A 21754-nucleotide genomic window follows, 5' to 3' on the forward strand; every position below is an offset into this window, starting at 1 on the left:
GTCCTTATACCAAAACTATCACCTCTTTCTTAATCCTATTAGCAAACCACATCCTGCCCTGCAATTATTTCCCTTTCCAGGGCCAAATCTACAAACAAACTCACGGTACTGCCATGGGTACTTTCATGATCCCATGCTATTCAAACTTATTTATGGGCCAGCTGGAGGAATCTTTCCTATCTGGTCAACACCCAAAATCTCTTGTCTGCTTCAGATTCTTTGATGACATTTTCATGATATGGACTCCAGCAAGAACAACCTTTGCTGTTTCCTCCATAACTGTAACACCCATTCCCAAATCTGCTTCACCTGATTCTTCTCAACTCTTTGAGTCTAGATGTCGATGTCCACATCTCAGATGGCTCTGTAAATACATCTGTACCTATCAAGCATACCAACCTCCATTTGACAGCTGTCAACCGTTCCATGTCAAAAAGTCTCTTCCGTACAGTGTCATCATCTGTCAACACTGCATCTACAGTGGAAAGCAGAAGTCTTTAAAATATACCGATAACCGTACCAGAGCCTTTATAGTCAGACAACATCCTATCCAGCCCATCCATAAACAAGCCTGCCATGCTGCTCTTCTGAGATCAGTAAGTCTATTAAACAGCCACTGACGAGCACTCTTCTGATTACCCAGTATTACCTTGGCCTTGAAAAGCTCAATCACGTTCTCCACCAGGTCTTCAACTAACTCTCATCATAATCCCTATTCCAGTTCTACTCACAGTCCTCCATCCTGTGGGTCATTTCCTTGTGATCAACTCATGTGTCTACTCACCATCTCCTATTGCAGTCCAGTCACAGGCATTTCGTCCCCCCAGGGGCTCGCCACTCTTTAGCGGGTTCGTGCTTGGCTACCATGAGGCCCCAACCTTTGCAGCATTTTTTCCCTTCAGTGTTGCTTGTCTGTCCTCTTGCTATTCCTATTTCCCTTCCTTGGGGAACATGTCTGGGGTGTTTTTGGGGATGTGTTCCCCATTTTCAGTAGTTGACATAAGAACAGTCTCACCACTGTTTTTTGTACCTATTTTCCTTTCATCGTTCACCGTCTCTTATCCTTCCTCTGCTTTGGCATTTGAGGCTCCTCTTTTTCTTCTTCCTCCCTGTCTGCTCCCGAAGTCCACTCCACACGTCTGAAGCATAACAGGTCACTGGGTAACATGTAATTCTCAGCCCCAGGTCAACAGGTATAATTCACACGTACCACTTTGTGCATGCCAGGCCCATGGAGGGGTGATTGCCTGAGCTGCTACCTTCTCACATTGCCGATTGGTTCCTATCAGGTGTTTGGGAGTGTGACCTGAGATGTGAACAATCATCTAAGGTGGGTGAGGCCGCTCTGAGGGGGTGGGGACCCTCCAAATGGAAGGAGCACACCATCGGAGACATAGGCGATAATGGGGTATTTTCTCACAATGAGCCAATCATCATCTTCACTGTCCACATCTACCAAATGTAAACGGAATAAAGCTCCCAATTCATAGGCCCTCCCAGCTTCACCACGGTTCCTCGTGGTTTCTCATACTGGAGTTGGTCAGTCTTTTGCAACAGTGAATCCATTTCTTACTCATTAAAGTGCTGGTACAATTGCAGCTTCTTACTGGTAGTTGTGTTTGGTAGCTGTCTTGTAAACAAATAGTTGCCATTCATTTTTTTATTCTTATCCGGATGTGGAATATTAATGATAGAGGTCAAAATCTATAGATGACTAAGTGCAACACTTTATAAACACTTGTTAAATAATATTATCTTAGCAGGTATCACTATAAATATTTCTTTGTTTCAGCTCATCACTTCCCTCAGCAGTTCTCTTGGCCACAATATCTCCGAGAAACAAAATCGGTACCAGCACCCGCGAGAGCATTTAAGCAGCGACCACCATCAGGTTTCAGACCTGGTATGCATCTTGAATGTGTTGACAAACGAGTGCCACAACTTATTCGTGTTGCCACAGTTTCTGCAGTGCGTGGTCACCAGCTGAGAATTGAATTTGATGGTTGGCCACGGGAGTACGGTTACTGGGTGGATGATGACGCTCCAGATTTACATCCTGTTGGTTGGTGTCAAAAGACCGGCCATCCACTGGAACCACCACTCGGTAAGTGGCATAACGTTTTTGCTGTTGTAAATATTTCCTTGTGCAAAGAGCTAAACATTTTTGCCTTAGTAAAGGTACGCAGAAATTTTTTAAATTAGTGTTTGGTTGATGTGTGTAAGATCATGACATATGTGATGCATCTAGATCATGACATATGTGATGCATCTCTGTCTTCTGCTCCTTTGTGGTGTCACAGTTATTTCAATACATGTTTGAACAATTTCAGTGCCAGAAGAAACTGGAAGTAACTCAGAATGTCCAATTTTGGGCTGTAATGGAGTGGGGCATATCAAAGGTCCCAAATTTGCAATGCATACTTCAGCAGAGTTCTGCCCATATGCCCCAGGAAATTTCCAGTGCATGGCTCACATTTCTGATCGATTGTCCGACAAAGTGGCAAGCACTGAAACCCAGTCGGAAACATGTTCTTCAGAAAAAATGTGAGTCACTATTATTACTGGTTTAAAAATTAGATGATGTTCATTTAATACAATGTAACACATTTCCTATCATGAAGTATGAAATAATGGAAGTGGTTCAGACAGATAATACGAAGTGCTTTCTTGGGAGACAGAACAGAGTAGTAAGTGGTGATGTATTGTTGGAATTATGAGGCATGTGAGAAAAGCAATGAGACTGTCAACTCTGTGAATGATCTGGCAACACTGTGTTATTCTACTTGCGTAAACAGATGTTTTCATCCTTTCGAGATGCTCAGTCTTAGTTTGAGCTCTGTAAAACTTTCACATGATTTTTGAGAGTGCCATTGATGAAGTTGTGTTTTTGTTGTGTGTTATGAAAGTGGAACAGTGGAACTTAGAGCACTGTTATGCCATCAAGTTTTGTTTGTTAAACTTGGGGAATCCATGAGTGTGACCTTTGAAAAATTGAAACAGGCATATGGGGAGCATTGCTGATCTAGAATACAAGTTTTTTACTAGCAAAAATCATTTTTGGAAGACCGAGAACACATTTAAAATGAATCGTGCTGAGGGAGACCTTCAATTTCAAAAACTAATGAAAACATCGAACATGTGCATGCTTTTGTGAGACCAGGCTAACATTTAACAATAAGGATGATGGGGGTGGCCTGTTAAACACTTTCAGCGAACATCAGATTTTGACCAAAGATTTGCACATGCAAAAAATTTGTGCTAAAATAGTGCCCAAAAACCTTACAACTGAGTGGAAGGACAGTCAAAGAAACTTGTGCATTGATCTTCTTGAGAGGATTGCCAATGACCACGAATGATTCAGTCATGTGATCATATGTGATGAATCCTGGATTTTTTAGTACAATCCTGGGACAAAGCAGCAAACTAAGGAATGGCACATTGAGGCATCACCGTGACTGAGCTCAAATGAGTAAATCAAAGATCAAAACAATGCTTATTTGCTTTTCTGACGGTAAAGGTATAGTGCATAGAGAATTTTTCTGCAGGAAAAATTGTCAACCAAATGTTTTACAAAGATGTCCTTGAAAGGCTCAGGAAAAAGGTGAATTGAGTGAGACCAGACATTGCAAACAAGTGGGTGTTGCATCTTGACAATGCCCCATGTCACATGACCACTTCTGTCACGGAATTTTTACTTCAAGAGATATTCCTGTTGTTCCACAGCCTCCCCGATCACCTTATCTGAGTCCTTGTGACTTTTTTATTTTCCTAAAATTGAAATGTCATTTTGGGACTCTGGAGAACGTTCAAAAGAACGAGACTGATGTGTTAAAGACTGTACCAGTTAAAGCTTTTCAGCACTGCTACCAAGATTCCACAAGTTATAGCTGCTGAAGGGAACTGTTTTGAAGGGGACAATGTTGTTGTTTGAAAAATATAAAAATGTTGGTGGATAAAAAGTCAGTCTCATTACTTTTCTCACACACTTCATAAATTGAGAGATTTAATACATGGTATGAATATTGTAGAATTTATTGTTCCCTCATATTTGTATCAGTTGTGAAAAAAATGCCTTTTCTTAACTTGATTGATTTTTGATGTGTGTTGAAACAATGTTCCACATACAATAATGAAATGTTTGTGGTACTTTGTTTTAGAATAGTATGTTTCAAAGTAGTTTATTTAACTCACATAATTTATGTAGTCTGTCTGCCCACCTCTCCCCCTCCTCCTCCTCCTCCTCCTCCTCCTCCTCCTCCTCCTTTCCCTCTTCCTCTTCCAATTTTCCTGAAATAGGTCTGTTGTGCTCAAGAAGCATTAGTTTATATCCTGGTTTTTGTATGTGTAATCCACTTTCCAAGAAAATGAGTCTCTTATCTCTCGGTTTTTTGTATTGCTCGTCACCATAGTAAATAGCTTCCTGTCTCTGGCAGCCTTCTTGAGCTCTTTTAATTCATCACCATCACGAATAGTTCACTCATCGAATTCTTTGGTTTATTGCAAGCTCGTTTTTGTGCATTTCTGAAGTATTTTAAACAAACCCTTTCTTGCCAAATTAATGTGATTTTTTTTTTTTAAATGTTGACTAGTACTGTACAAGAGTATTTCATTAGGTTCATTATAAAGAGGTTTAAGGTAATATAAACAGGTATTTGCTCAAGTTTATTGTGCAAGTTAGATGGACAATTGATCATAAATAAAACATTAGCAGAATTCTCAAAATTTCCTGACCCCCCTCCCCCCCAAAAAGGAGGAATGAAAATGTGAATCTACTTAGCTGAGAAACTAATTTAAAGAAAAACATTTACTCCCTGAGTGAATATTATCAAAATGTTATTAGACAAAAGACCAGATAATGATGCAAGAGTCAGAAGTCAGTCACTTTTAAAATTGAAACTTATGTATTTACCCTTACTGAGCACATGAGGTGCATAAAATTTACATGTTTCTGTACTTACTATTATCAATACATAAACAGTCAGAGTTTCTCCAGATCCAACTGGCTAATGAATATTAAATATGTGTTACTGCTACTTATACATTTTGCTGATGGTTAACTCGATAGTTTACAGTATATTAATACATAAGTTTCAGTCATTTCTTGAACAGTGATGTTTCACTACTAAGCAACTACAGCAGTTTCTGGTGCATCTTTGTTCTCATGAATCCTCAGGAAAAGAAAAATTTTGATTTTAAACACTGTAGATATCATTTTATTAAAACATTTAAAATATGATGATAGTAATAATATTAACGACATACACTTAAATGCAGCATCCTCACTGCTCTAGCCGGGATAGTCCCTATCAATTCAGGCAGGCTAGGAAAAAATCATTCCTTCATAGTCACAGTTGTTATTGAATTTAGCATATCTTAAAATGATGGACTAAGTAAGGAACACATATTTTTTTTGTTTTCTCCAAAAAAATTTCTGCTCCAATATACAACCCTCCAAAGATGACACTGTACATACCATTTTGGAGACGCGAATTTTAGAAAAAATTTTAAAATACTGTATCTCTGGAACAGTTCTAGATTTTTTTTAAAAGATAATTGCTTTGTGATTATAAAGAAATCCTTTTGGACTTACCTGCCAACTACTACTACTACTACTACAAATACTGTTTGGCACTACAGCCCTTGTAGGGCCTTGGCCTCCTGGACAACCTCCGCCCACTATTCTGTGCTGGCTGCCTTGGCTCTCCGTCTTCTCATTCCCATCCTTCTCAAGTCCTCTTCCATGTTGTCTAGCCATCTGGTCCTTGGTCTGTCCCTTACATGATGTCCACCGGGTTTTGCTTTGAAAACTTTAGTGACTGTGCTGCTCTCCACCATTCTTTCTATATGACCCAACCAACGTAGTCTATTACTCTTTATTTCTGTCACCATATCTGTTTGTTGTACAACTCTCTGATCTCCTTATTATTTCTGATTTGTCATAACCCCCTATCATTCACTGGCCTGTAGATTTTCCTAAGTATCTTCCTTTCCCATCTCAACAACAACTCCTCATCATTTTTTGTCATATTCCAGGTCTCCGAACCATACATCACCACAGGTCTAACTACTGAACGATACACAGTCAGCTTCAGATTCCTACTAAGGCTCCTTGCTTTAAACACTTTAACCAGTGCAAAGTAGCTCCTGTTACCAGCTGCAATCCTTCCATATATTTCTTCTCTCATATCATTGTTCTCAGTTACCAGTGACCCAAGATATTTAAAGCTCTCACAGTATTCATATTCTTTTCTGTTCACAGTCATGCTTCTTTCTCCTTCACTTTATCTTTTCCTAGATGTTGGCCTTTGAATGGTTAATGGTCAGCCCCATCGCTGCACCATATCATTGTACTTTTTCAAGCTTCTCTTCCAGGTCCTGTTTCCTCTTGGATAACAAATCAATATCATCCACATACACATGCTCGTGAGTCACTGTATTAAACAGTGTTCCCCCATGGTTGTTGCTTTGTGTCTTTCGCATTACACTCTCCAAGGCGACATTAAACAGAATAGTGGAGAGCACATCACCCTGCCGCAGTCCTTGGTTTACTTCAGATGCCTTTGATAAAGTGCCCTCGATCTTTATTTTGCCCACTGTTCTTCTGAAAGTCATTTGAACCAATCTTATCAGTTTGTTAGGGACTCCTGCCTCTTGCATTGCCTTCCAAAGTTGATCCCTTTTGATACTATCGTTAGCTTGTTTGAAGTCAATGAACAGCTGGTGGACATCGATGTTGTACTTATAACATTTTTTAAGGATCTGTCTGATAGTGAAAATCTGGTCTGTAGTGGATCTGTTAGTTCTGAAACCACACTGGTAGTCTCCTAATACTCTTATATGTATGTTGTTAAGTGCCCAACCATGATTTTTCCTGATACTTTATATGCTATACAGAGCAGTGCAATTCCTCTCTAATTCCCGTGGTCACCTTTATCGTATTTCTTATGTATAGGGCTGAGTATTGCTGTTCCGGCATATTTTCTTTCCACCATATATTCACTATAATCTCATGCAAAACCCTTACTAGTTTTTCTCCACCATATTTTATCGTTTCTGCTGTAACATTGTCTTCTCCTGGAGCTTTATTGTTTTTAAGAGTTTTGATACTAACTTTAACTTCTTCCAGTGTGGGTTCTGCTACTGATCCCTGGTGCTCTTCACCTCTATTTACTTCCTGCTTCACCTCTTCTGCCATACCAGCGTCAACCCTACCTTCGTTTTCCAATTCTGCATTCAGTAGCTCACAAAAATACTTCACCCATCTGTCTAAAATCTGTTCTTTTTCTCCAATCAGATTTCTCTCCTTATCTTTACAGAAAACTGCTCTGGGTTGGAATCCTTTCCTTGTATCATTTACGCTCATATAGAATTTCCTCGTTTCTTGAGCAGTATCTCTCTCTTCTAACACATCAATCCACCGTTTTTCAAATTCTCTCTTTTTCCTCATACATTCCTTATCTGCTACCCTTCTCTTCTCCTGTATTTTTCTCCAGTACCTCTAGTTCTCCTCTGCAGCATTCTTTTTCTTGCCTCATTTCTTTCTTCTATCTTCCTCCTACAGTCTTCATCAAACCAGCTCTGGGTTCTCGATTGCTTCTTTCTGTCAGTACAGTTTCAGCTGGCTCATGTATTATTCGTTTAACTGTTTCCCATCTTTCTTTAATATCTTCTCCTGCCCACTCTTCGGCTTCATTAAGTCTATTTCCAAGATAGTTTTATACTGTTGTACTGTATTTTCATCATTTTTTAACTTGGTATCATCAAACCTTGGCGCGACATCATTCTTGATCTGTCTATAATTGGCTATCCTCTGTCTGTATTTGATTCTCACCAAATAATTATCACTACCTCCATCTGCACCACGACAGCTATCCACCTCTTAATATATCTGAAACATGTCGTCTATCTATGAGTATGTGATCAATTTGATTTTTTGTGATCCCATCTGGGGAGCTCCATGTAACTTTCCTTTTTTGCATCCATGTGCTTTTAATAATCATGTTATTCCTCATGGCAAAATAAATTAGTCTGATACCATTATCATCAGAAACATCATGCAGACTCTCCTTACCAGCTGTTTTCCTGTATGTGATTCGTTTTTCTACTTGAGCATTGAAGTTCCCCTTAACCACTTTAACATCATGCTTTGCCACCCTTGCTATTTCCTGCTCCATTTGCTCATAGAATACATCTTTTTCCACCGACTCTGCATCTTCTGTTGGTGCATATGTACATGTTGTTGTTGTGGTCTTCAGTTCAGAGACTGATTTGATGCAGCTCTCCATGCAACTCTATCCTGTGCAAGCTTCTTCATCTCCCAGTACCTACTGCAACCTACATCCTTCTGAATCTGTTTAGTGTATTTATCTCTTGGTCTCCCTCTACCCCACTGTTCCGGCATATTTTCTTTCCACCATATTTCCACTATAATCTCATGCAAAACCCTTACTAGTTTTTCTGCTGTAATATTGTCTTCTTCCGAAGCTTTATCGTTTTTAAGAGTCATAATACTAACTTTAACTTCTTCCAGTGTGGGTTCTGCTACTGATCCCTGGCACTGTTCATCTCTGTTTACTTCCTGCTCCACCTTTTCTGCCATATTGGCATCAACCCCACCTTTGTTTTCCGATTCTGCATTCAGTAATTCACTAAAATACTCCACTCGTCTGTCTAAAATCCGTTCTTTTCCTCCAGTCAGAGTTTCCTCCTTATCTTTACAGTATCATCCTTTGATACAAAGTGATGCCTTCCTGTTGAACTAATAGGAACTGGAGCACTTACAGTCTTCAGAACATTGTGAACAGGAAGTGAGCACTGATGGCGTTGTTGCTGTCCATAAGCTGGAAACCTGTATCTAGTATCTGATCCATGTGGTAGTGTAAAGTTCACTACAGTTTTGTTTGACTCATAACTGGTGTCTATAATCTATGCAATTCATCAGTCACAGTCATACACACATGCCACAACATCCCCCTTCTCAGCGTGTGAATCTGAGTATTATCCTGCTGTTTCTGAGGTGTTGGCTAAACAAATGAAATTTCTTTTTTTGTGCAATATGAGTCCGCCCATCACTTTGAGTCCAAAAATGTGTCTTCTGAATTCTTCATAGGAGTAGTTTGTTTGGACCATTCTTCTTTTTTCTGCTCCTGGAATTCTGCGATTTCCTCTTTGGACAAAACAGTGAGGGCTGTCGATGTGTAAGATTTCACGACTCTCATAAAATCCTCAGCATTCTGAATCACAGCTGCATTTGGTCTGGAAAGATTATGTTCTGTAACATGGTGCTTCAGCAGGCCACCTACACTATCACCACTATCACAAGGCCTCTTCCCATGACCAGTAGCACTGTATACCCAGTCAGTTGGCACAAGTGACTTACTCAATTCAAACAGCTGGTAACGATTTTTAAAATGACTAGGAGCACCATCAGAAATAATGATGATCTTCTTTGTCTCTGTTTGCAGTTGAAGAATTTTGCACATTGCTAGCAAAGCATGTGCTGAGGCATGTCCTGTGTCATCACTTATAACTGCAAAACTTGTGGTCTTGTTAAAAAAAAAAAAAAAAAAACTTCCTGTAAAAATTGAAACCTGCTCATTACTCCAATGATACCCTTGTACTTCTTGTGGGAGGATTACAGACCAGTTCTCAGCAAAATCGCAGTGAAGCACTGATCATAGTTCTTCATCCAGTACACACCGTTTCACTTCTGCATTGTGGGGGTGTTGCAATTTCTTCAGATACTGGTGTGTTACTGCTTTCACTGACCATTTACAAAGTTCATCAATGAAACTGTCAAAGGCAACAGTTTTCATAATTAGTTTATTTTCCTCCCATGTCACATATGTAATTTCTGCAGAGTTATCTGCTATGTCTTCCAGGTCAAGTGTCTGTAAAGACAGTCCTCCCTTTCCAGGGCAGTCACCACATTCTTGAAACAAACAAGACTTTCACTTTACATCACACACCCAATCATGGTGTCATATGTCACGTGCTCCAGTAAGTTCAAAATTTACACAGTACACACATAAACAGACATCTCTGGGTGGGTGTGGAACTACCCACTTAGGTCGTAGTGCATACATTTTTGATCTTCCCATATGTGCAGTTGTATAGTTGCTCTTATAAATTGCAGACATTTCCTTAATACTGTGTGTCATGTACATCTTCACTTTCACAGCTTTTTGACCTTCCACTGTTACAGTTATAGCATCTATTTTGTTGGCACTCTGGCAAGAACAGACCCATTTATCTTCGAGATAAAATGTCTGCACTATTTGAACTTGAGCTGTTTCTACAGGATGATCATAATAGTTATCTGGTCTTCCAAAGACTCCTTTTACAGTCCTCACATTTCTTGATTTGTCTGCTGTGTACTTTGATACTGATGGAAAGTGGTTCAAAATTGTTTTCTTTGAAAATGTCTGTGGAATAATAGTAAAAACTTGCACCTTCTCACTGTAGGATGCACAATATTCAACAGCTGAATTGATATTTGTGAAAAATTCCTGGAAAGAAGTGCAAGAGTGCTTTGGTTCATTTTCTTTTGAAGATGGAATTTCTACTTTGAAGACTGTGGTCAGTTTTGCTGTAGTGTATTCATCCATAGTTTTAGTAATTTCTCTGTGCTTTCTTGATGCATAGAGCTTATGACTTGACTTCACTGACCACAGTTTCTTAACAGGACTAACACCTACCTCTGTAGTTGACTGATTCAGGGTATTTAATTCTTCCTCCATCAATGCAAAATCTGCAGATACTATCATTGTTGTTATTCTATCAAAACATTTAGAACACAAAAAGTCGTCACTGGAAACATCTTCACTTTGAAACAGAGTCTTCAAATGAGAACATTTGTTTCCAACCTGAACAAAGTCTGTTTGTTTGTCTTACATATGACTCTTTTATGGATATACAAGCAGTCATCACACCTCACTCTAACATGGCCCCGTTCAGCAGACATTTCAAACAGTCCTTTTCACACAACTCAGTGGATAGTTTAAGATTTCTTAGAAGCCTCTTCAGTAAACAAATGTCTCTGGAATAATAGTAGAAACTTGCACCTTCTCACTGTAGGATGCACAATATTCAACAGCTGAATTGATATTTGTGAAAAATTCCAGGCAAGAAGTCGATCAGTTGTAGAATTTTGAAACACATATTATGTTCGAGTATAATGACTTTCCTGGAAACTAGAAATCTACTCTGTAGGAATCAGCATGGGTTTTGAAAAAGACGATCGTGTGAAACCCAGCTCACGTTATTCGTCCACGAGACTCAGAGGGCCATAGACACGGGTTCCCAGGTAGATGCCGTGTTTCTTGACTTCCGCAAGGCGTTCGATACAGTTCCCCACAGTCGTTTAATGAACAAAGTAAGAGCATATGGACTATCAGACCAATTGTGTGATTGGATTGAAGAGTTTCTAGATAACAGAACACAGCACGTCATTCTCAATGGAGAGAAGTCTTCCAAAGTAAGAGTGATTTCAGGTGTGCCGCAGGGGAGTGTCGTAGGACCGTTGGTATTCACAATATACATAAATGACCTTGTGGATGCCATCGGAAGTTCACTGAGGCTTTTTGCGGATGATGCTGTGGTATATCGAGCAGTTGTAACAATGGAAAATTGTACTGAAATGCAGGATATGCAGCGAATTGACGCACGGTACAGGGAATGGCAATTGAATCTCAATGTAGACAAGTGTAACGTGCTGCGAACACATAGAAAGAAAGATCCCTTATAATTTAGCTACAATACAGCAGGTCAGCAACTGGAAGCAGTTAATTCCATAAATTATCTGGGAGTACGCATTAGGAATGATTTAAAATGGAATGATCATATAAAGTTGATCATCAGTAAAGCAGATGCCAGACTGAGATTCATTGGAAGAATCCTAAGGAAACGCAATCTGAAAACAAAGGAAGGAGGTTACAGTACGCTTGTTCGCCCACTGCTTGAATACTGCTCAGCAGTGTGGGATCCGTGTCAGATAGGGTTGACAGAAGAGATAGAGAAGATCCAATGGAGAGCAGCGCGCTTCGTTACAGGATCATTTAGTAATTGTGAAAGCGTTACGGAGATGATAGATAAACTCCAGTGGCAGACTCTGCAGGAGAGACGCTCAGTAGCTCGGTGCGGGCTTTTGTTGAAGTTTCGAGAACATACCTTCACTGAGGAGTCAATCAGTATGTTGCACCCTCCTACGTATATCTCGTGAAGAGACCATGAGGATAAAATCGGAGAGATTAGAGCCCACACAGAGGCATACCGACAATCCTTTTTTTCCCGCGAACAATACGAGACTGGAATAGAAGGAAGAACCGATAGAGGTACTCAAGGTACCCTCCGCCTTGTGGAGTATGGATGTAGATGTAGATGTAGATGTAGCACTGAACAACTACAGTACAGAAACCTGCAATGAGTGAACAACCACGACAAAGAAACTGGCAAGAAACTACAACAAAGTGTAAGAAATTTCTGCAACAGTGAAAGTGAAAGGAAATAACTGCAACAAAGAAACTGATAAGAAATAACTGCAACAAAGAAAATGATAAGAAATAAACATTATAACAAAGAAATTAGTAATTCAGTGAAGACATACTTTTTTTTTTTTTTTTTAATAAAACCTGTCCAACTTAAACGTGAAAGTTCTCCTTTACAAATAATGGAGTACTTCATGGTACTAATCAACAGAAAAAAGCTAACTGTTGTGGATTGGCATTTTTGAAAAAAAAAATTATAAAAAATATTCAGAAGGCGACAGTAAAAGAACTTTTACAGATACTTCCAAATGGAGGATACCACTGTAATCATAAAGCAATTATCTTTCAAAGAAAAAGCTCTAACAAAATATCTAGAACTGTTACAGGGATACAGCATTTTAAAAATTTTTCCAAAATTCGCATTCTTCACAATGGTGTTTGCAGTTTAATCTTTGGAGGCCTGTATCTCGGGACAGGAAGTTTTTTGGATAAAACGAAAAATATGTGTTTCTTACTTATTCCTGAATTTTAACATACGCTAAATTCAATAACATGCAAGACTATGAAGGTAACCCCCCAGCCTGAAGTGTTACAGACTACACCAGTCATGTTCATTCAGGATTTCACTGTGATGGTCTATGGATAACCTCAGACTTGAGGCCAGGATTAAAACTTTGCCAGTTCTGCGCTAGACAGATAGGTCTAATTGTGTACCAAAACATTGACTACAAACCCCGTATTAGCATGACTAGAGGAATGAAAAACTATTGTACACAGATGAAATCTACTGTACCAGTAATTTTTTTTTTCTTTTTTTTTATGCTGCGGCCAATCTGTTTTTAGACACAATGTGCTGAGGGCAAACCTTTAAGAATGAATGGAATACTAAACTGGATGGAAACTGGAGAAAATAATGTCAGCTTTGGAATTTCAAATTAGAAGATAATATAAAATTATCATTGTTGAGCAGAACTCCAAAAATCGAACATTTTTGTGTCCAAGGGTTTAATGATATATGGCACCAGTAATTAAAAAAATTCAAACGCTCTCATAATGAACCACACTTAAGGCAAGAAAGAGAAGTTATGTTGGGTAGTGTGTACTTCTGTGCTTAAAAATAACTTGGTAAAATCATTAGGTAAAAAGTCAGTTTAGGATTTTAAAAGACCAAATAAATCACTAACTTTGGGAAAAACATTAGTTGCTGCCATCTTCAACTATGCTTTAAGGTACCTAAAAAGTATAAATGAAAATGGATATGTTTAACATTCAGAATCAAAGAAAATTTTTTGTTGCACTGCAAAATGAAAAGGAGATTTTTAGACACATCCATTATCTCCATACATATAAACTGAAGTTGCTAGCCGGAGTCCATCTGTATACACAGGCTAATCTCAGAAACTGCTGTAGGGATTTTGTTCTGGTTCTGACTAATAGGTACACTTATTCATGAGGTAGATTTTTGCATATAAATTACAAATATTTCTTAAAAAGCTCTAAATTATAATGCATTAAACTTAAGGTTGTGAAGAAAATGCCGTTGCCACCTAATGAACAACTGCCATAACTCAAGAGAGCAGCAGAGTGCTGAGAATGCAGCAAGTGCATTCCTAGATGCAGCTAGTGTGATGGTTCAGAGGTGGAGCATGTAGCTAGAATGGAAAAGTTGTGGGGTCGAACCCCAGCAAGGTCACTTTTTTCAGTCTAACTTTTGACCTAGCAATCACCTCTCGATGACACAGAGACAAGCATTTCAAAATTTGAAAATAATTCCTGAGTGTCAGTATCTGCTTCCCTCAAATCGGCAAATACAGTTTGCAGTCTTAATTCACTGAAAATTCTTCAAACAATGGGTTGTGAGGTGCTCACCTTTGAAGTATCATAAAAAATTATGACCACTAACAAAAAGATAATCATCTAATCATCAAGTTGTAATGTGAGACTTAAAATTTGGAAGAAGCAGGTATTTTTAACCAATAGTTTCTCTGCAATCATTTGAAAACAACTGCACAGTGTAAAGATGTGTGAATCCAAAATATATGGTGCTTTATTTTTCATGCTACAAGTAAGAACTACTTCAGGAACTTTTCGGTATTTAAATACAATATGTTGCTTCAGCAGCATAGCAGATGACTTCATTTTCAACTTTCAGCTTTTCTTGAATTAAAGCTAGCTGTGGACATGATTCCTTGAGTGCCACAGTGAAAAGTTATGTCATAAAGAGTGTTCAACGTGGAGTTGCAACATTGAGTGTGAATAACGCATCACAATGGGTTCTACGCTTCACAAGAGGACTGCTGTAACATAACCTGAACATTTAGATAATGCCCATTTTTTTTCTGATTTTTTCGTTTATGTGTGCCACCTCAGCTAGCCTGCAATACATATTGACTCACTCATATATCCACAGTTCGCATACAATGTTGAAGTTGGTTGTAAATATATTACTTACATCATGAACTATTCCCATCATTGCCATGAGACATCACTCCAAACTCCAATTCTGTATGGAACACACATTTCCTAGCTTGCACGGGTTACATCGCGTAAGTTATGTGAAAGTGATGGTATTCATGTATGTAATGTTGTTCTCTGAATTTTATTCATAACTCTACACTGTGGCCCATAAACAAAACACGCTAAGGCCGATAAGTCATCTGTTCGTAGATACTTAATGCTACCTGTGCGAAGCCAGGCTGGGACACTTGTCTTGCATAATTTCTGTTTCTTACATTAAGTGTGGTTCATCTCATCAGGGCTACCAAGATTTTTAATGACATAAGATTTTTGAAATGCAGAAAAAAGTTAAGAGATTGAATATGATCACTTGGAAATGTTGAATGATACTGATACTGGGCAGTCTTTGCTGAATGTTGTGAACTTTACTACATAGGAAAGGAAATCCTGATAGCAGTTGTTGGACATTGTCACATTTACATACAAAAATCGTCTTTATAGCAATATTTTTCATTTGCTATTATTATTATTAAACAATGGAATATCCAGGATGGAATAATGATGATATTATGAAAAGAATAGATTGCTACTCACTATATAGAGGGGACATTGAGCTGCAGACAGGAACAACAAAAGGACTACTAAACATGCAAGCTTTCAGCCAGAAGGCCTTCTTCTGAAATGGCAAACCCCCCCCCCCCCTCCCACACATACACACACACAATATATATTCACTCAGATGTAGCTCAGACACACATGTCAACTGTCTCTGGCTCCCAAGGCCAGAGTATGGCGTTGGCGGCCGAGACAGTGGTCGTGTGTGTGTGTGGTGTGTGTGTGTGTGTGTGTGTGTGTGTGTGTGTGTGTGTGAGTTGCATTTGTGTGTGTGTGTGTGTGTGTGTGTGTGTGTGTGTGTGTGTGTGTATGTGCGTGCAGTTCAACATCTTCACTATGTGCTGAGGGTTATTATTAGTATTATTTTAATTTTGGTTTACAGTTTAAATTTGTGTGGTTGTGATTGTTTAATCAAACATTGCTGTCACAGATAAAAAGTAATCTCTCTGTCAAAAATCACATTCCACAATAATATACAATCAAATATACAGAGGTGAAGCCAAGTCACATAATACTGAGAGTGGAAGGGGAAGGTGAAGTCCAAACTGAAATGAAATTATTCGAATGTTGTAGGAAAGTTCAGGAGCCCCACAAGAATCCAGTAGGACGGCCAGCAAAGCGTCGTCGAGTGGAGAGTTGTGAAGAACCAAAATCACTGATAGTTGTCCAAGAGGAAGAGGAACCAGCAGCAAAAAAGGATCGGTAAGCGAGCAGCATATTATTCTTCTCTGATTGTTTGCCTCTGTGCTGTTGAAGCCCTTACTTATTTCTATTTTCATTTCTGCCTGCTTCATTTCAAGTTTATCACAGGATACTGTTCTTTTCAATCTGTAAGAACTGAAGACTATAAGCAACTGTGATCTCCAAATCCTGAATACAGGCAATCAAATGATGTATATGTAGGCCTGCAGGAATGATATTACAGATATTTGTATCGGAAAACGTCCACTTTGAAGTGTACATAATGAAGAATGAAGAATACTGATAATAGTTTCTGCGCCTTGTATTACGGCTGTGCAAATCACATATATTGACAAAAGGGAATTGGGTGATACAGATGTAAAATATAGAATATGACAAAGCAGAAAAGTATGAATTCATTTGTGTGGGACAAAAACATTTCAGGCAACAATAAGAAAGGGTGGGTAGACCAGTGGTTGAATTGGTCCTCTTCTGTGGATCAGAACTGTGGATTTTAAATACTGACCTTAGAAGGATACTAATAGCTATGGAAAGAGATTATTTACAAAGGAGCACCAAAATATCATTAATCGAAGAAAAACCTAATGATGAAGTAAGAGCTAGCATGACGGCAAATGAAACAATGATAGACAGGACTGAAAGGACATCATCACAGTAGTATGGAAATTTGTTGAGAACACCAGATCATCAGTGGCCAAAGAAAATTTTTGAATGGAAACCACCTGGCAGATGTAAACACTGTAGACCAAAACATTCTTGGAAAGACCACATCAATAAAATAGTGGAGCATCACAATGTGAACACAGAGGATGCCCTGAGGGAGAGGCTTGGCAGGAGGTAATAGGGATACAACAAAACATTGTTATTAATTGATGTTGCTGTCAGTTACTCCTTTAATAATAATATAAATCACAATGCACTTGATCCTGACTGTTATTATTAATCAGAAATACAACTAATAAGCAAATGTACTTGGAAATTAGTTTAAGAATGTCAGGGCCTTTAAAGAAGCACCTTTATTAATTGGTCTTGCTATCAGTTACTCCTGTAGTAGTAGTAGTAGTAGTAGTAGTAGTAGTAATAATATAAAAATCACAATACACTTGATCCTGATTGTTATTATTAATTGCAAATATTACAAATGAGCAAATGTAGATGGAAATTAGTTTAAGAAAGTTAGTGCCTTTAAAGATGCACCTTCACGATCTGTTCTTATTGTTCACTTCCACACAGTAAATATGTGGATGATGATTCCGTGAGAGAACAAATAATGGACATAATCAGAATAAATAAATATTCTCAAAATTTGTTGTGTGATACTTCTTTGAAGTGAAAATTGTATTGCACAAAGTTTTTTGAGGAGTGTATCAGTATGCTGAAACCATTTTAGTCTATTATTAATATGGGCAGCCACTGTTCAACCACTGATATCTGTTCTTAGTGCCTATTTTCCAGTTTTTGAATTTTTGTAAGTTTCATCAATTGCTTTGAATCTTTCATGATTTTTGTGGTTTTATTGACTGTGGATCTTCAATTACTCTACATCTGCTGTCAGTGAACATTATAACTTAAGTTTTTATTACATAACTGGTGCTGATTTTGGAGCACTGTAGCTGCTGTGTTTGAAGCAAAAGAGTTTTTACAGCAATTAAGAATATAGTTAAAACAAAAAGTTAAGAACTTCATTAATTTCATGTTGAGCAATAATGTTTTGTTTCACTTTTATGGTAGCCACTTGTAGTGTGCAGTTTGATGCTTAAATTAACTTCAGTTCAAATTATTGCACAAAACTGAAATATCTTGACAAATAAGAACATAATTGAGATGAGTGTACAGAATTTCAGCAGATTACATTCCATAATTATTGCCAAGTCTTAAAAACAGATTCAGTTCTTATGCTTTCTTCACAAATCATAAAGATTTAAACAGGTTTTGTGTATCATTAAAGCTTTTTATTCCATATTGTTGTTACGTTTTCCTTTATTGAGAGGATAATGATGGGCATTTTTATCTTTTATCAGAAAATTCAGTTTCAGCTTTTATCCACCATTGTTTCTGTCAGTGAATTATTCAGACACATAAAAACAAATGAAAAATAGAGTTAATAAATATTGCTGAGGTTTGTTGCCATCAAAGTCTATTGTGATCCTCTAAGTCTGGTAACCTCTGAAATTTACACCTTTTCACTGCATAAATGTGTAAATTTCCTTATGTAATTTATATATACTATGAGTAGAGAAAATATACTAATCTACTAGTAGAAAATGAAAACACACAAATCACAAAAAATTATAAATATTTTGATTTGAAAAGCTCAAAAATTTACATTGTTTTGTGTATTTCCATATACTTCCACTTCATAAGTAGATTTTCTGTATCTGCATTGTAAATATTTTCAGTTCTTTGATCATTCATATAATATATTTTGTGTAGCCATGTACTGAATCACACTTCTACATACAGGCACTTCTTGGAGTCCACCAGCATGCCAGTTGCCACAAGTGACTCAGGAGTACAAAGTGGCGAAGACTTGGGAAATGGTAGTACTGTTCGTGAAACGAGTACATCACCTAATCCTCTGGCATTTGCAAGTAGCTCACAAAAGGATTCGGCCGATATAACACAACTGGAACTGGAAGTTCGAAATAGTGTACGCAGCCCAGGTTATGATCCACAACCTTCTCAAGGACCGATACCGTGGACTCAGCACACAAAGTACCTTAATACATTCCTAGCTGCTGTCCCACAGCCTCCAGAGCTTGTCAGTCACTGGACTTGTAATGACGTATCAACGTTTTTACGCAGCATACCTGGATGTGCCCATGCTGTTAATGCTTTTGCAGAACAAGAAGTGGATGGTGATGCATTAGTACTCATGTCACAAGACGACTTGGTGAAGGCAGGAGGTCTTAAACTGGGCCCAGCTGTGAAACTGTACAATTGTGTTGTTTTGTTGCGACAGTTGAAAGGTCAGGCAGAAGGACAGATACTGAGTTGATTTGTGTTTGAAGTGTGTATATACCTGTATAGTGTGCTGTAAATTCAGCATATGTGGTTATTGTTGATATATGTGAGAAATAGCTATATCTTTGTAGCTGGTAACTCAACATGTTTGCCATGGGAACTGCATAGACCTTTGTGCAGGAAACTGGTTTGATAAGTTCTGAGACAGTATTTCAGCCTTTATGACAATGTGCCGCAAGTGCCATAATAGACATAGTTTTGCAACTAGAGCTTTTCAATTTGTTCTACAGACTGAAAAGAAAAACATTTTTATCAATCCAGTGTGTCTTGAATGATATTAATAAATCTGAGGATGCTTGCTTGATCAGTTTTTTAGCAAAGTATGTAGTAAAGAAGGTGAAGTTGCTTTTTTAGTATGAAAATGTATTTCTCACAATGTAAACTGTAGTGTTTGTAGTCACAGGGCCACTTCTTAGTTACCTTAAATTATTAATATTCCCAAGTGATTATTAGATCTTTCCAGTAATCATTATTGTTTGTGGAAACAATAATTTCACATGTCTTGGCAGAACATACTTTTTCATACAGAGAAAGTAACATATCACACTCATAAATTATCATCATGGGCTGGAATTTCCAGAGTCACATTGATAAGATTAGAGGAACAATGGCAGTTACACCCATCGTTAAGCAGTATTACTTCTCCTGCATCCAGTACATGATCTGGATAGTCATTTGCCCAGAACTGACTAATTTACATTTTTCACTGTAAAAATAATTTCAATTATATAAGGGTATATATTTTCACTATTATTGTTTTGGACAGATGATAAACCAAATAAATTACAAATGTTTGCTATACAAGGAACTTACTATCATTGTTCATTTGAAGCTATATGTGTATTGGAATAAATGAAATAGCTCAGGTATACAGTTGTATCACATGTACCTACTATGTCATGAAGACTCACCAGTGTGTTGGCCTACTTTTTTCTCAGCTGTCCATCATTACACCTCTTTGATACTGGTTAAGTGTTACTGGCAAGAGCAGAGTTGCAAATCTACAGTGGCTGTCATCTCAGCAGTTACTGCTCATCTGCATTCATAACAGATATGTTGTCAGATGGTGAGAGGGCAGCTGAAAGCATATTCTTCATATTAACATTACAAAATCCATAGACTACGGTAGTCCTTGTTAGTGATAAAAGTAGTCTGATAGAGGAGCGTATTGATTTGGTGTTGAGACCTTATGAAGAGGAAAATAGGCTACATTGTGATAAAACAAAATGAAATAAGGGAAGTAAATAATCCACTATTTGCTCCAAAACCCTATAATAACAAGGAGGAAAAATGCAAAATAGAAGTACTGTACCAATTTTTCAGAAGAAAAGTCTCTTCTTCTGATAAACATGTAGGATGTATAGACAGGGAGATCAACTTTCAATTCTGATATTGAAAGTATATCACTCTGTTCTAAATTTTTCTGTTGGTTTCATTTGAAGGTGTGAATTAATTAGGGCTAAAAATATCACAAGTGGGTGCCCTTAAACCAGTAAACATACACACAAAATTGCTAGCTTTGCCCAATACTATTAAAATGTGTTCTATATTGCAAGCTATTACTGTTGTATAGAAAAAATTGATGAGATATCATTTCATTGTATTTGTTATAGAATGGCATTATGCAATATGTAATGCAAGGGAAAGGGGTGTTTGTTGAGGAAGAGGGACACTGAAAGCCATGATGTGCATTTGTTCAGGAAGAGAAACAGCAAAAGACAAATGAACTTTTATTAATTTTATCTGTTTCAATATTACTGAACTTATTTTTGTCCTTTCTTGTGTGTTCATTGTTTTTGTTGTTGAATTATCAGCCATTGATGTTTCTCTCTGTGTGTAGCATTTTCCTTGTGCCTTGTGATACAACTTTTGCAAGATATTTTGCATGTTTATTGCTGAAATGTTAAGACTTTCTGTGTTTGCAAGCAAAATAAGAAAAGGGTGTATTACTTCTGAAACCAGTAATTACTATGATTATTCTGTGTATATGTATATATATGTATGTGTGTGTGTGTGTGTGTGTGTGTGTGTGTGTGTGTGTGTTTGTGGTATAAATTTTTTGTACAAAAAATGAATTTTGACATGTATATTCCATTATAAAAATGAGGAAGCCGCATTATTTGTTTTGTTTTTGTGAGAGTTTTATTTTCAAATTAGCTATCATGTCTTTCTTGGTAAACTATTAAATCTTTTATAATATATTATACAGTGACAACTTGTGAGATGTCTGTTTTATTTCTCAAATACCTATGGCAACATAAATATGAATTGGAGAACTATTGTCAAAATCAAAATGACTTTCCATTATATTCCATCAAGGACCTGCCATTACCATATAAAAATTTCCAAAATATGCAATTCATGTAATTTAACTGGTAAGCTGAATGTTTGAGGAGTTTTTAAATGTGCACAGCAGTATCTTTACTATCTCTTCAGGCTGACAACTTGTTTCAAAATTGGTAATTCTCAGG

The 21754-nt window shown here is 37.6% G+C and overlaps 1 protein-coding gene across 1 annotated transcript in view; it reads left to right on the plus strand.

The window, feature by feature from the left end:
- The window catches only part of LOC126182031 (lethal(3)malignant brain tumor-like protein 3), a 79897-nt gene extending 58566 nt beyond the window's left edge, over positions 1-21331 (plus strand). Inside the window, exons 11-14 of the mRNA XM_049924818.1 lie at positions 1793-2104; positions 2331-2544; positions 16131-16259; positions 18723-21331. Coding sequence (XP_049780775.1) covers positions 1793-2104; positions 2331-2544; positions 16131-16259; positions 18723-19257 — 1190 coding nt within the window. The 3' untranslated portion in view covers positions 19258-21331. The remainder of the gene's footprint in view (positions 1-1792; positions 2105-2330; positions 2545-16130; positions 16260-18722) is intronic.
- Positions 21332-21754: the final 423 nt, after the last annotated feature.

The sequence above is a fragment of the Schistocerca cancellata genome, chromosome 1, assembly GCF_023864275.1.
Source record: "Schistocerca cancellata isolate TAMUIC-IGC-003103 chromosome 1, iqSchCanc2.1, whole genome shotgun sequence".
Lineage (NCBI taxonomy): Eukaryota > Metazoa > Arthropoda > Insecta > Orthoptera > Acrididae > Schistocerca > Schistocerca cancellata.